Source organism: Macrotis lagotis, chromosome X (assembly GCF_037893015.1).
Source record: "Macrotis lagotis isolate mMagLag1 chromosome X, bilby.v1.9.chrom.fasta, whole genome shotgun sequence".
Taxonomy (NCBI): domain Eukaryota; kingdom Metazoa; phylum Chordata; class Mammalia; order Peramelemorphia; family Peramelidae; genus Macrotis; species Macrotis lagotis.
This window is the reverse complement of record NC_133666.1, coordinates 409,243,120-409,259,161: the sequence shown is the minus strand read 5'-3', so window position 1 is coordinate 409,259,161 and position 16,042 is coordinate 409,243,120. Positions and strand designations below refer to the sequence as shown.

General features: G+C 30.1%; 1 protein-coding gene across 2 annotated transcripts in view; it reads left to right on the top strand.

Annotated features, from left to right (window-relative positions):
* Window positions 1-16,042, top strand: part of CXH8orf34 (chromosome X C8orf34 homolog) — a 443,848-nt gene that overhangs the window by 128,551 nt on the left and 299,255 nt on the right. For both annotated transcript variants that reach the window (XM_074203923.1, XM_074203922.1), the window contains exons 6-7: window positions 5,793-5,965; window positions 13,156-13,322. In XM_074203923.1, the coding sequence (XP_074060024.1) occupies window positions 5,793-5,965; window positions 13,156-13,322 (340 nt within the window). The remainder of the gene's footprint in view (window positions 1-5,792; window positions 5,966-13,155; window positions 13,323-16,042) is intronic.

Below are 16,042 nucleotides of genomic sequence, written 5' to 3'. Positions count from 1 at the left end.
ATTTTGTCAAAATCTTTTTATCCATCTTGATATATATATTAATATGATTTTTATTGTTTTTGTTCTTGATATGGTGAATTATGCTGATAGTTTTCCTAATATTGAACCAGTTCTGCATGTTCACCTTTTCATAGTATATGATCTTTGAAAGTGATATATTAAAGTTACCTCATTGCTAGTATTTATTTTAATTTTTGCAACAACTTTCTTTAAAGAAATTGGGCTATGGTTTTCTTTCTCTGCTTTTTGTTTTTTTTCTGACTTTTAGATCAAGTTCATATTTGGGTCATTAAAGACATTTGATATTCCTTATTTATCTATTTTTTCAAATTGTATATATAATATTGGAATTAATTATTCCTTAAATGTTTGGTAAAATATTTTTGTAAATCCATTTAGTGCAAGGGATTTTAACTAAGATGATTTATGGCTTGTTCAATTTCTTTATCTTAAAGTATCATTTAAGTATTCAATTTATGCTTCTATTAATTTGGACAGTTTATATTTTTGTAAATATTTATCAATTTCAGTTAGTGTCAGTTTTACTGGCATATAATTGGGCAAAATAACTATTAATTGCTTTAATTTCATCTTCGTTGTGGTCTATTCACCTTTTTCATTTTTGATATGGATAATTTGGTTTTCTTTAAAAAAAAACAAATCAACCAAGGTCTATCTATTTTAATTTTTGTAAAACCTATTTTAGTTTTATTTATTAGGCTTCTTAACTTTTGGCTTTATTAACCTCTCTTTGATTTTTAAAAATTAGTTATTTTGTTCTGTTCTTAAGAAATAAAAAAAGCATTTACATAACATAGTAGAATATGAAAAAAGATGATTACACATAAAACTGAAAATCTATTATGCTCAATTTGCTATTCCTTTTTAGATATTAATGAAGTTATCATGTAAATTTCTTTTTTTTTTCTTCCCCTCTACACCTCTTTTGAGACAGACACAATGGATACAAATATATACGTGTGTGTGTGTGTTTATAACTCCATTTCATATATGCTTCTATTAATCAGTTCTTTATCTGGATACAGATAGCATCTTCTTTTATATGCCTTTTTAGTTAATTTGGATATTTATAATAGTTAAAATGTCAGTCACTCAAACTTGTTCTTAAAAATATTGTTACAATATACAGCATTCTCTTGATTCTGCTTATTTCACTTTTCATTATTTCATGCAGGTTTATACATGTTTTTATAATCATTGAACTCATTTCTTATAACACAGTCAGGTGTTTAATTGGAGACTTTTGATTTCTTCTTTCTGTAGATTTTTCTAAGTTGCAATGTTAGGTTCTTTCTCTCATACTGAAGAACACATTTAGAAACATGTTTTTCCCATAAGTATTTCTTTAGCTATACTCCATAGATTTGGTTATGTTGTTTCATTGTTGTCATTGTCTTTAATGAAATGATTTTCTGTTCCTGTGATTTACTCTTTGATTCACTCATTGCTCAGGATTAGATCATGAAGTTTTTAATTAATTTTTTAATCTGTTTTTTCAAGCCCCTTTGAAATGTGCTTATCTTTGAGCCTTTGACTGTAGCTTTTTTTGACTTCATTGTCTTCTGATTTTGTCTTCATCTTCCCTGTCACCACAGTAATTATTGAGTGTTTTTAATGTTATTTTTAATTGTATTATGGTCTGAAAAGTATATATTTAATATTGCTGTATTTCTGTATTTGATTATATGCATATGAATATATACATATAAATATTTATGTGTGTAAGTATGTGTGCATATGTTTGTGTGCATATATATATGCATGTTTATCTATCTATATATCTATCTATGTTTGTGTGTGTGTGTTTGTGTGTCTGTATACTTCTTTGGATCAATTCATATAAAGGTGAGATTCAAGTACTGCCCATCCCACCCCATCCCTATTTTCCTGTGCATTTTAAAATCTCCTCCTTTCATGACTCTTTTATATAAGAATTTTTCTCCTATTCTCCCTCTGCTTTTATTTTCCCTCAGAGTAGCTTCTTCTCACCCACCCACTTTTTTAGATCATTCCAGTATAATCAATTCACCTCTGTCTATGTAGACATTCAACTGACTTAAACTGATAAAGTTCTTAGGAGTTACATGTACTACCTTCCCACATATGAATACAAATAGTTTAATTTTATTAAGTTCCTTATGAATTCTCTTTCTTTTTAACCTTTTTTAATATTTATCTGGAGTCTTATATTTGAAAATCAAATTTTCTTTTCAGTACTGTTCTTTTCATGAAGAATGATTAAAAATTCTTGATTTCACAAATACCCATTTTTAATCTCTGCAGGTTTATATTCAGTTTGGCCCTATTATTCTTGAGAGCAATCTTCAAGCCTTCGAAAATATCTTATTCCAAGCTCTCTACTCTCTAACCTAGTGACTGTTAAATCTTGTATGAATCCTACTAGTTTCCCATAATGTTTGAATGGATTCTTTTGGACTGCTTGGAGTGTTTTCTCTTTGACCTTGAGGCTCTGGAATTGCATTACAACATTTCTTTGAATTTTCATTTTGAGACCTCTTTCAGGAGGCATTTTTTCAATTTCTATTTTACCTTTTGTTCTAGGATAACAGGACCGTTTTCTTTTTAATTATTGAGATTTTCTACTTTTACTCCATTTTTTTCATTCCTTTGACCTTTATTGTTTCTTGATGTCTCATGGAGTCATTAACTTCCACTTGCTTAATTCAAATTTTTCAAGAGGTTTTTTTCAGTGAGTTCTTGTTCCTCTTTTTTTTGCATTTGGACAATTCTACTTTTTGAGGTGGTATATACCCTAGGAAAGGTATACACCTCTTTTACCATCTGAGCAAACCTGCATTTAAGTCCTGGTTTTCTTCAGTATTTTACCAATTGTTCATTGTCTTTTCATCATTTTCTTGAACTGATGTCCCTTCTCTGCCTAGTTTTTCTTTACTATTCTTACTTGATTTTTAAAATAAACTTTTAGCTATTCTAGGAATTCTTGTCAGGCTTTCATCTATTTCAAAATTATTTTTGAAGTTTTACTCATAACTTTCTTGACATTATTATATTCTTCTGAATTTGTGTCTAGATTTTTTCCTGTGACTATAGTAACTTTTTTATAGTCACCTTGTTTTGTTGTTGATGGTGCTTGCTTATTTTTCTTGAGTTTTCTTCATTTGAACTTTAAAAATATAATAACATAAGACTTTATGTTAAAATTAAGCTCTCTTCCAGGGATAAAAATAAGCAGTATTTTCCCAAGTTTCAGAATTTTTCACATTGATAATTTAACTGACAATTCTGAGGATTTGGAGTTTTTTCAAAATTTTCAAAGTAGTGTTATCTGGAGAGATGTGCAGGGATTATCTGGTCTGCATTTTGGTTTTTATTAAGTAAAGGTCCCTTATCCCTTGAAACCTGAAGTGTTATTACTCCTGCTCTCTTTTGACTGCAAGTATTCCTTTCCACTTTGGGATTATGACCCAGAAGTGAATATAGGGTTGAAGTTGCCAAAAAGTCACCAGTCCTATATTCAGTGCTAGCCCAGGGATCTCTTATAGCTTCTTTTTTATCAATTACCAGATTCCCTTGCCATATGTAGACGCTGCTGCCATTGCTACCATCAAGACCCACAGCTGGTGTTGCTGCTTCCTGTGCTCTAGAGCAGTCCACAATTATTTGTTACAGACCTCTATTTCTGACCTTCTATATTGTTTTCAATTCCTTAGATTTTGTTGGTTTTACATCTCCAAAATTTTATTTCAGTCATTAAATTCAAATTATTTTAAGACTATTGTTCAGAGAGGTCCACTGTAGTGTTTCCTCTCCTCTATCATGTTTACAATTTATTTTTAATTGATATTCTGCTACCAATAGATTTAAAAGCAATGAATAGTAAAAGTCTATTTTGCCTGGTTCCACTCAATAGGGACTATTGAGTGAATATACTTTTGGTATAGTCACATGATTTAGTTATGACTTCACCTAATAAAGCTTACATCACTACAATGTGTCCACAAGTCTCTTGTCAGAGACTTTGTCAAATGCCTTTCTAGAAATCATACATATTTCATTGATAAGATTTTTTCTTTTTAGGCTTATTAAAAAATAATATTAGTTTGTTTAGAATTCTTCTCATTGTTGTGCAAAGACTCCTGGTGATTACCACATCCTTACTAATAATATGTTTATAAGGCAAACACTTAATAATCTATGCTTTAATTTTTCCAGAGAATAGCCTTCAATAAAGAATCTAAAGTTTTTTTTATTTATAAAAATATTCTATATAATATTTTCTTGACTGCATTTTAAGGTACCTCTTCCATTCTCTACTTTTCCTATTAGTTATAACATTAGTACTTATAATACTCTTAAATGCCATCTATCTAAACCAGTAGTTTGGAATTTACTTAAAGCACCATACTAATCCTGGGCTTCAATTTCTTCCTAACCATATATTTTCTAGACTTTTCATTCTAAAGATATTCAGTTTTTTTGGATAAAATGGAAGCAAAATAAAAGTTGTCTTGCTTTGCTCTCTGATAACCAGCCATCATCTGCCTCAATGACTTTTCATGTTCTCCTTATCCTTTTTTTCCCTGAAAACATCTTAAATTGCTTTTTTTATTGTCATCTACAGTTTAATAAACTTTACTCTGAGTGCTTACATTCCATAATTTGATGGTAGAGAATAAATTTCAGCAGCTTGGATTTGAAAACAGTTAATTAATTACATGATTTTACATCTAGATGCTATAGTATTACATTAATTTTTGCTCTTCACTTAGGAATGTAACCTAAAGAAGTTCAGTGAAATTGTTTCTGAATTTATACTCATATTCGGTTTTTGGAATTTTCTTTCTAGAATTTGTCTACCTCCAAACAGCATTTAAAATTTAAAGCACACATTCTGTTTTATATTCCCCCATAATATTAAAATAATGGAATGAATACTTGCCATTATTAATGTGAATGGTCCTTCCAGTGATACTAGTCACTTCCCAGCCTGTGTGATTCTTGACAAAGTCCCTAATGCCCTCTAGTAAGTTTATTATAAAGTCTATACCTATTTTTCAGAAGGATGTAACAGTTTTCTTTTGACTTCATGAAGTATACATGTTGTACATGGAATGTTTATCACTTATGTTTTGTTCTCACTGAAGGATCAATTCATCTTCATCTTTTTGATATAGTTCTTTACTACCAAGCTTTTTTGTACTTTTTCTTCTTCATAGTTCATTGCTTATGGATTGTAGCCTGCTCTTCTCCTTTTTATTGCTCTCTGAATGATATTTTTTTCAGAGATTATAGGTGTTGACTGTTTCTAAGTCATGCAATATTACAGTTGAATAGTTGGCCATTTGATTAAGAGAGAAATTGAGGCTAATACAAGGAGTCTTTCAGTTTCATAAAGGGAATCCAGATGGTTCTACTATTTTTTGTTTCATTCTGGTCCTATATCCAAGTACCTTTTTTGACATCTCTCAAAAGTTGTTATATGTGACTTCTTTAATAAAATGTACTAGTTCAATAGTATAAATAATTTCAATATTATGTTCTATGTCATTATTTCAGTATTATAAATAAAATTTATTATTTCTTTATTTCTCACATTACATGACTTTCATTATTTAGTATAAAAACATACTAATAAAGGAATAATATTCTAGCTATGAATCAATTTGCAATGTGAGAGAAGGAGAAAGGATCTTTATGGATAGGTAGACATATAGATATAGCTTCAATGTCTCCCTTTTTCATCTATATGAGTTAGAAATTTGGAATTACTCCCTTTTCTTCTTGTTCAGGACGCAATGGCTTTTAATTCAACTCTTCTGAGACCCCGTGTGATAGGAGAATGGGTTGGTCGAGAAGAAAATGATGCTGATCCACTTGCTGCTGAAATGTTGCAACCTCCAATTCCCAGAAGCAAAAATGAACAGTGGGGAAGTGAAGACAGTACCACTAGCCCTGCAGGAAGGTAAGATTGGGTATCTCCAACATGATGATTACTGGTCTCATTAAATAAGAAGCTAGTTTATCTAGATCTAATGATCTGATTAATTGTTGTACTCCATTTTGATTTTTGCTATCCTCAATATACTTCAAATATTGCCCTAAACTATTATTTTAGATGGTGTTGCTAATAAACTTGATTTACTCCTTGAATATGAAAAAATTCAAAATTCTAAGAGAAATGAAGCAAATATAGAAAAAAACACTTTAAGGAATACATTTTTATCTCTACCACACTAAATTATTAAAGCTTTTAATTATAATTCGTTAATGAAGAATTATAATTTTGTAGCTAAATAAAGGAAACCCTGCATAATTATAGGGATATACATATGTGGAGAAAAGGTTTGATAAGGTAAATAAATTGGTGCTCTGGTTTCAAACCTCAATGGCACCATCAAAATTTGACCTGAGCTCTGGTCTGTAGATGATTCCTAGTACTTTGATACCTACTTTGCAAGAAGAAAAATCGTTTATTCTCAAGGTGTGTGTGTGTGTGTGTGTGTGTGTGTGTGTGTGTGTGTGTGTGTGTGTGTATATATATATATATATATATATATATGTTTTATAAAACTTGAAATACTATGTAAATATGAGTTGTTACCAATCCAGAGCATATGTCTGATAATGACTGTTGAATGCATGAAAGTATTTATGAAATACTTACTATGTTGTAAACACTTTACTAATTTCTGGGATTATAAATATAAAAGAAATAAAGTCTTTTTACTACATTCTCACAAAGAGAAATAGTATATACAAATTAGTGGTGCTTACAGAATTGATGGTTAAGGAAGTCGGAATGTTGGTAGAGATATATAGGAGTACAGTGTTACATTTTCTCCAGAAACAGTGATAATATAGATTGAATTACTATTTCCAGAATAGAAAGAGGTGGAGGAAGGAGATAGACAGAAGGAGTATGTGTCAAGCAGAATTGATGGAAAGGAGATGACTGAGTTAGAGAGGGATAGGTTGTTAATTTGTTATAGAAGTAGTAGTAATAGTAGTAAGTTGAAATAGTAGTAGTAGTAGTAGTAGTAGTGGCAGTAGTAGTAGTTATGTGTGTATCTTGCTTGAATATTACATAACAGTAATTTTAAAAATCTACTTTAAATTTTTTTTAGCTATTACAAGTTTTAAAAATTCAAAATTTCCTTAGTCAAAAATGGATTTGATATGAACTAATTTTCCACTAGAGAGTTGTTTCACTTGTCATCACAAACAAATTCTTTCCATACATAGTTCTATCATGTCAAATTTAGAAGCTTGTACCCAATTACATCTTCAATAACATACATCTTCAAGGAGGAAATTCTATTCACTATAGTGTAATAGCTTTTGGTAATTTTTTTTTCTGTCACTTATCACTTGAATGGAGGGGAACAATTTTCAGACTGATCATTAATGTACTTCAAGCATAAAGAAAATGGATCCTGTTTCCATGAAAAATTACTGTTACATAATTGAAAAAAGTTAAAGTGACTTGCATGTAATAGAAGAAAATCATTTTTAAAAATCCATTCTCCCTCATTTTGTGAAATGTCAGATCAATTCCTACCACTACAAGGGTATTTTTATCTTTAATATTTGACTTGTGAAACAGACTAGACCTTTAATTTTACACACTGACAGATGTTAACATTAGTATTAAATAAAAATATGAATATTTCCTTTTCTTTCCTCACCATGATAATTACTAGTTACAACCATACCATCAACTCACCATCACTCCTCTAGATCTATCCTAGAAAAGGGGAAGTTTTCAGACAACTTAGACTAGTAGCTGACAGTCAATTTCAATGCTAAAGAATTATTTAAAGTTTTATTTTTAAATTATTTTTAAATTTAATTTTTTTCCCTCAAGTATCCTCAAGTATTCAATTTATACCTCTTCTTTTTTTCTTCAGTTTTAAATTTGTATCCTTAGCACATACTACAATTTTTGGTATAAGTGTTTGATAATTTTTTCATTCATTCATGTATCCACACATTCATTCATTCATATGTTCTTCTTGCCAGAAAAACTTGATCATTCTCAACTAAAAATTCCATCTCTCATGTCTAGGATATTCAAAATAAAAGTTATCCATTGCTGGAATAAAATTCTTATTCATTTTCTCTTTCTGATTACTTGTCTCACTTCAGGGTTTCAATCAGATAGTGTTCAGTGTCTTCAATTTTTCTTTTACTGTACCTTTGTTAGTTGTATGTATGTTGAATTCCCTCAGTAGAGTGTAAACTCTTTGAGGGACAATATCCAGTTCAATGATTTATACATAGCAGGCACTTAAGTAAAGTTTAGTTTATTGGTGTGTTTGAAAAAATTAACCTAAGGATTGAAGGGAAAGGTGGTAGAGACACATAGGAGTAGAGTGTTACATTTTCTCCAGAAACAGTGATAATATAGATTGAATTACTGTTTCCAGAATAGAAAGAGGTGGAGGAAGGAGATAGACAGAAGGAGTATGTGTCAAGCAGAATTGATGGAAAGGAGATGACTGAACTTGGCCAAATGTGCAAATGGAAAAGAATGTCATTCATGATTTCGTGTTTTGGTTCCAAAGACGAACTTCATTTAGTGGCATTTATCTTATCTCAAATATAATAAAAAATGTCATCTCAAATTACATTTATTGATAAAAGATAACGATATTGTGAAATAGAATGCCTCACCACTGAGTCTGTAGCAAATACCTCCAAAACTAGATGAATATAATTTTCACATATTAGTGATATTTAAATGTTATGATTGAGAGAACATCAGTCATTTCTCATGCAAGAAAGGAGAAAAAATGTTTTCAGTGATAAATAGTTGTGGGCTCATGGTTGAACAATGATTTGTAATTCTGAAATGTTTTTGAGTAAGTAATTGAGTGAATAACATTATAGAGTCCCAAAAGAGAGAACGAAACATTTTACGGAAACAAAGACTATCAAAATTAGGAAGGAACTCAGAGATGAACTGGTCCAAGATTTCCTAATGGGGTAGATTTTAGGGAATCCATGTACTTGGGTGAGAGAAGATACAAACTTATTATGTTATAATTGGTTTTTAATTTATTTTTGTCTTTTAATTTATTCATCTAAAAGCAATAATCTGAGAAGGGATCTATAGACTTCACTAGACTGACAAAGGAGTCCATGACATACACAAAAATGAGTAAGAAATATGAATCTAGGTGGCAGCTAGATGGCACAGTGGATAGAGCACCAGCTCTGGAGTCATGAGTTCAAATCTGGCCTCAGACACTTAATAATTACCTGGTTGTGTGACCTTGGGCAAGCCACTTAACCCCATTGCCTTGCAAAAAAAAAAAAAAAAGAAATATGAATCTAAATTCTGGGTCCTACACCTAATTGTGTGGGCCTAGATGTCTATAAGATCATTTAACTACTCTGACTTTATGTTTACTTATCTGAAAATTTGCATTACTTTCTTAATAGTTTTCATTTCATATTATAGCTGTTCTTCATTGGTAGAATGGTGTACTAAGTGACAATAATATTAGAATATTATAAATAAAATGGAAACTTAGACTGATTTTTTTCTGAAAGAAAATTATGATCTGCCACTGCAAAGTAACATACCTTGGTTATCTTTAAGATTCTTTGACATAGGGGTGGCTAGGTGGCATAGTGGATAAAGCACCGGCCCTGGAGTCAGGAGTACCTGGGTTCAAATCTGATCTCAGACACTTAATAATTACCTAGGTGTGTGGTCTTGGGCAAGCCACTTAACCCCGTTTATCTTAACAAAAAAAAAAGATTCTTTGACATATTCTGTGTAAATTACTATGCAGTGTCATTAGAGGGGTAAGGAAATGTCAATTTGTATATTTTCAAGAATTGCTATTAAGGTGTAACAATGATCATAGTTATTCTGTGGAGAATGAAGCATAAGGAGAAATATCTTAAGTAAGATTTAATAAAAGAGTAGAAGAAGGGATAGGGAGAATGAGAAGAAAGAGGGAGAAAGAAAGGAGACATTTTAAAGCAAACTGAGAACCAGAAAATCCAAGGTCAGGGTGCAGCTGTGCCACTAATTAGTTACATAACCATAGGAAAGTCCCTAGGATTCTTAGAACCTCAGTTTTCTTATTTGCAAATTTAGAGATTGATCTCATATTCTATAAAGTTTCTCCTAATTTCTATGATTGTTTATATGACATTTTATATTCTTATGGTACAGAATGTAGTATGCTGTCCAAATTGGGTCAGATGTCATTGAATAGTGTCAGCATCATGGGTCATCTGTATCTGTGTGAAACATAATTGTGCTTTTAATGTTTAAAACTAAGCATTCACATTTCTATGTTAATAAATAGATGCCTTTAATATAAATTTAATCTGAATAGTTTAATTAGACTTTGCAATAGCTCAGGGTAATAGATTTCTAAGCATTGCTTAATAAATTCTAACAGGAGGTGTTTAATGGTCTTATCAAGCCTTGAAAGCATAATGAAACTGCTCTCATCACCTCATTAAAATACTAATAATCTCCACAAATATTAAATAAATGATGAATCAACTTTCTATATTACTTTAGGGTTTTAATGATTTTGAGCATATACAATTTTTAAAATGCAAGTGGTTACACGTGAGAAATCTAAATTTAAAGATGAAATAGAAGTCTAATCTCCTTTCCCACCAGATGTTTAGATGTTCATTAAAATCAATAGGAGTTATATGAGATAAGAACAAGTAATTTACTTGTCTATGACTGGGCCGTAGTTCCTACTGCAGTTTCCAGATTGTAACTGCTTACTTGGGTATATTATGTGTGCCTATATATATATACATATATATATATGTATATATATATATGTATATATACATATATATATATATGGATATATGGATATATGGATATATTATATATATATATGTGTAGGTTATGTATACTTACTGTAACAGAGACATAAAAATTATCATCATCATCATCACTATCACTAACAGCATTCATATAGTGCTTACTATGTGCTAAAACTATAAAAAGTATTTTATAAGTATTGTTTCACTTTATCTTCACAGCAGCCTTGAGAGGTAGATGCTATTGTTATCCCCATTTTACAGATGAGGGAACTGAGACAAAGAGATATGACTTGGTTAAAGTCACACAGCTAGTAGGTGTCTGAGTTTGAAACTGAACTCTCATCTTCCTAGCTCTAGACTTCCTAGCTAGACTTCCTAGCATCAATTTGCTGTCCCTAATCCATCAGCTGGCTTATTTAGTGGTTGTGGAAAAATTCTGACAAAATTTTAAAATGAATTTATGCTGAATCTGCTAAGTAAGGGAGATATTTTAACTAATTGTACTATCTTGACATATTTGGAGTTATTCCTAATGTTTCAAATACTCTTTATAATTGAACAGTGCAGATCATTGCATCTTTTTCTCAATAAATACTAAGAATTTTCTTAGACGTATATTGATAGACAACAGAAAGTTGAAAGCTTTTAACTTTGCCTTCATTTAGAATATTTAGGAGTCATTTAAATAAAATGTTGCTATGTGACATAATATATTCTTTAGTGTGTTTATGTCTTTATTATAGGAAACTTTTTAACAGGTCAAAAAATCAGGTATATTAATACTTACGTGACATTTGATTCCCCTATTAATCACAGCAGAAAGTAGACACCATTTTGTTCTTTTGGTGAAAGGATTTTTTTTGAAAGATGGCAAATATTATTGACCAATATAGTAGATATATTCTGTAAGATCAATTATAAAATCCTCTAATTGATACTTGAGTGATTTTCCCCCTAGTTATTTTCTGCATTTTGACTCCTCTTACACTTTTCAATACATTCTATATTTCATTTTTTACTGGTATATTTGCTATTCTTTTCACAAGATAATTCACTTCCTGCATCCATGCCTTTTCATTGGCTGTCCACAAGTATAGAATTCTCTTTCTCTTCACCTATACCTATTACTTCCTCTGCCTCCCTTCAAGAATCAGATTCGATTCTGCAGTCTTAAGGATTACTTCTTTCTCCCAGCTGATAGGATCATTCCCTCTCAAATTACCTTTCATCTACTTGTATATACCTTGAATTTTTCCTAGTTATTTATATGTTATTTTCACAATTAGAATATAAGATTGTGAAGAAAAGAACCCCCCCCCATTTCTACTTATTCTAGTACCTGTTAAATTGTTAGCACTGAGCACCGAGCAAATACTTATCAGTAGTGGTTGGCAGTTGGCACAGTGGATAGAGTGCCAAGTCAGAGGTAAGGAAGATTCATCTTCCTAAATTCATCTCGCTTCCAACACTTAATAACTGTGTGATCCTGAACTAGTCACTTTACTTTGTTTGCCTTTGTTCTTTATTTGTAAAATGAGGTGAAGGAAATTTTTAAAAAGGCACTTTAATATCTTTGTGAAATAAATGGAATTGCAAAGAGTCAGACATAACTGAAACAACTTAACAACAAAATACTTGTTGATCAGCTGAATGAGTGACATTATCAAGCCTACTTCCATTTCACATTTTGAAACCTTTGCAGAATGAAAGTTTCTATTTTTTCAGTGTTCTCTTAATTTAGTAAATTAAAGCTTAGTAAGCTTTATAACCCTCAGGGACACAGCATCAATACCTTTGTTCCTTGTTTTTTCCATTAGTTATCCCATCATTCCTAGAATGCTATCCTCCCTTCTATCTCCTAGCTTTCCAGTTTTCCTTAAAGATTCAACTCAAATTCTACATTCAATGTATGAGGACTTTGAAGTCATGACTTCTGTCCCTCTTTCCTCTCTTTGGGCAGCTTACAATTGTTTTTGCTCTGAGATGATCTTCCCCTTGCACTACACTGTAGTTTATGTCCTATTTGATCATAGTTTGCATACTGTCTATCCCATTAGAACAGGAGTTTCTTGAAAACAGAGACCATTTTTAATGTCTTTATTTGTATTTCCAGTTCTTATTTTACATATTTTACATTTTATATATATATATATATATAATATATATATATATATAAATATATATATATATTTTACATATAGGTGCTATTAAGTAAAATCCTTACTTACTAATAAGATATAGATTTTTTGTATTTTCTTGATCTTTTAATCAAGTCATGACTATTCTTAAATCTTATATCTATCTTCTAAATAAATAAATGATATGTAAATTTTCTCCCAGCTTAAAGATGGAACCCAAGAGTAAAGGATTAAAACAGCAGCAACAGCAGCATAAGAAGCTTCTAGCTGCAATGTTATCCCAAGATTCTTTTGAATCCATCCACAGTCCCACACCATCTGTAACAGAAGAAGATATTGACAATGAAGATGATGCAATGGAATTGCTGGGTAATTTTAAAAATTAATAATTCATCTTTCTTCCTTTTCTTCTTGTATTGTAAAATGTGACATAATTAAATGATGTTAAAAGTTTAGCCTTTCCCCTAAGGGCAAAGAACTATAGCATACATTTGTCAGTCTTTCACTTAAAGTTGTAAGTCAGTTTGATTTAAAATCATTTTTTCTTTCCTTTTAAACAGATAAAGTCCTTATCAGAACAAATTTAATTTTTGTATATGCAGTCTACCTTTTTATCACCTTTACTTCTAGTTATTTTTAAATCAAGTTTTATTCTGTATAAATGAGGGGGAAATGCAAACTTGTCAGCAATATGCTCCATTAGCATTTTCTGATAGGCTTCTCTGGGAATCTATATTCTTCTATAAATATATATGCATGCATACACACATTTTTATTTAGTCATCTCTGTGCACTCATCCCAAAAGAATTTGCTCTATTCCAGTGTTTTTTTTTTTTTGGAAAACAGAACAAGACAGCTAGTTAATTAATGTTCTTTTGTTATAAAAGAATGCAATGATTTTTTACTGGTCAAATGGTAGGAAAGCTATCTACAATGTGTTGTAGTTCAACCTAAAACTAATCAATGTAGTGTTTATTAAAATGAGTTTGCATTTATTGCAAAGAATTAACACTATAAATCAGTCTACATTCTTATATTTAAAGTTCTTTGTATTCCTGTTCTTTTAAGAAACACAGTTATACTTTAAAGCACTACTAAAAATGAAGGAAAAATAATTTCATTTGATTAATAGCATTACACAAGTACAAAAATATTGCTTTATTAAATGTAATCATTTCTAATTCAATCATATGAGTTTTAGGGAAAAATCAAGTTCCAAATTATCACTAGCATCTTATGATTATGATTAATTAATAAAAGAATAATCTTAATAGTGGAAAACTTAATGACCTGAAATGTTGGATGCGTTAACAGAAATTTATTACAAACTAATACAGAGCAATATATTTTTTAAATTAAAAGAAATCTATTAGCTTTATGTGCTAAAAACCATTAAAACTCTCTAAATATAATATATTCTACTTTTGTGAGCCACAGATTTATTAGTCTAAAATTGATAGATTCTCTAATATTTTCCTAAATTTTTAATGATTATCTTCACTGCCACAATGAGAAGTATACAAATACACACATTTTCATACATATTAATATTTGACTTTTAGAATAAAAGAACATTACCTTTAAAAGAAGTCAATTAATATTAAATAAAAATACATAAACGAATTTGTAATATATGGACAATCAGACTTAACAAACAAACAAAATTAAAAAAACTACTTAATTTTTTAACATGAGAGTAGATTGTTAAAGAAAATTGTTAATGTTATGTTCCTCAATGATAATGTTTTAGCTTATGGTATTTGCATAGAATTATAAGTCCAAGAAGGTTCTTTAGAAATATTGTTTTCCATAACTGCTCCAAATAGAAAAACAAATTTCAGATAGACTTGAGTCATTAAAATTCTTTAGGTATAAAACTTTTACAAGTTTTACCAGAATGTGGGGTGGCTAGGTGGCATAGTGGATAGAGCACTGGCCCTGCAGTCAGCAGAGTTCAAATCTGATCTCAGACTCTTAGTAATTACCTATCTGGGTGGCCTTGGCACAGCCACTTAACCTTGTTTTCCTTGCAAAAACCAAAAAAACAAAAAACAAGTTTTACCAGAATGATCCTATCAGAATAATTTAGACTCTAAAAAGAACCTTTGATCCCTAGACTAATTCCAAATCATTTATACACTGATATTCTGATAGGTATTGCACAACTACATCGAATTAAAAAAGATTCTATAGAATTAATACTCCATTAGCTTTTATCCATAGTTTCAACCATTCCTATAAGCATGCATTGAGTAACTACTATATTGTATTATATTTGGTGCCAGTGATACTAAGAGAAAGGAAAAGAAAAAAAAGGAAAGACAAGAGGAAAAAAAGTACCTAATATTTTCTAATCTTGAATCTAAAAACAATTTCATTTTTTGTTATTCCTCTGCTTCTGCTAATTGAAATTTATTTAATTTCACTTATAATTGGAAAGTCAATAGGAACCCAGTTGAAATAGTCTCTTGAATATCACTTCATTGACATTTAACTTTATATTATTATGTTGTATTCCTATCCCTCCTTTACACTTTTAATGGCAGAACTTTGTGATTTCCAATTCCAATTCCAATTCCATTCAGTGGAAGTATCCACACTGAGCCTTAGGCCATTTTAGAATTGTTGCAAAATTGGTTTATTTGAAAAAAATAATTCAAATAAAAGAAATCATTGGAAAGAATATTCTTGAATATTGATTTATTCAATATACTGAATAATGATCTATTCATTAGCAAATTACAAATAGCTATTAATCATTCCTTTACAAATAGCTTTGTGCTCTGTTCATGATATTTTCCAATCATTTAACTTTTTTAATTTTAATTTTTATATAATCAAACATCAGAAATTGGAAGACTACTTTGAAACACTAGTAGACTATTAGTGAGAATTATCAATTAATCAATATATTGAAATGAAATTTTATCATCAGTAATTACCATAACCTGAATGAAGTACTTAGGATATTGTTATCATCAGCCTTTCTATAATGAACACTCAGGAACTACGTTTTTATTCCTATATCATGACATAATAAATGCATAAAAATTGTACTTCATTCAATCACTTGAATTAAATGTAAATA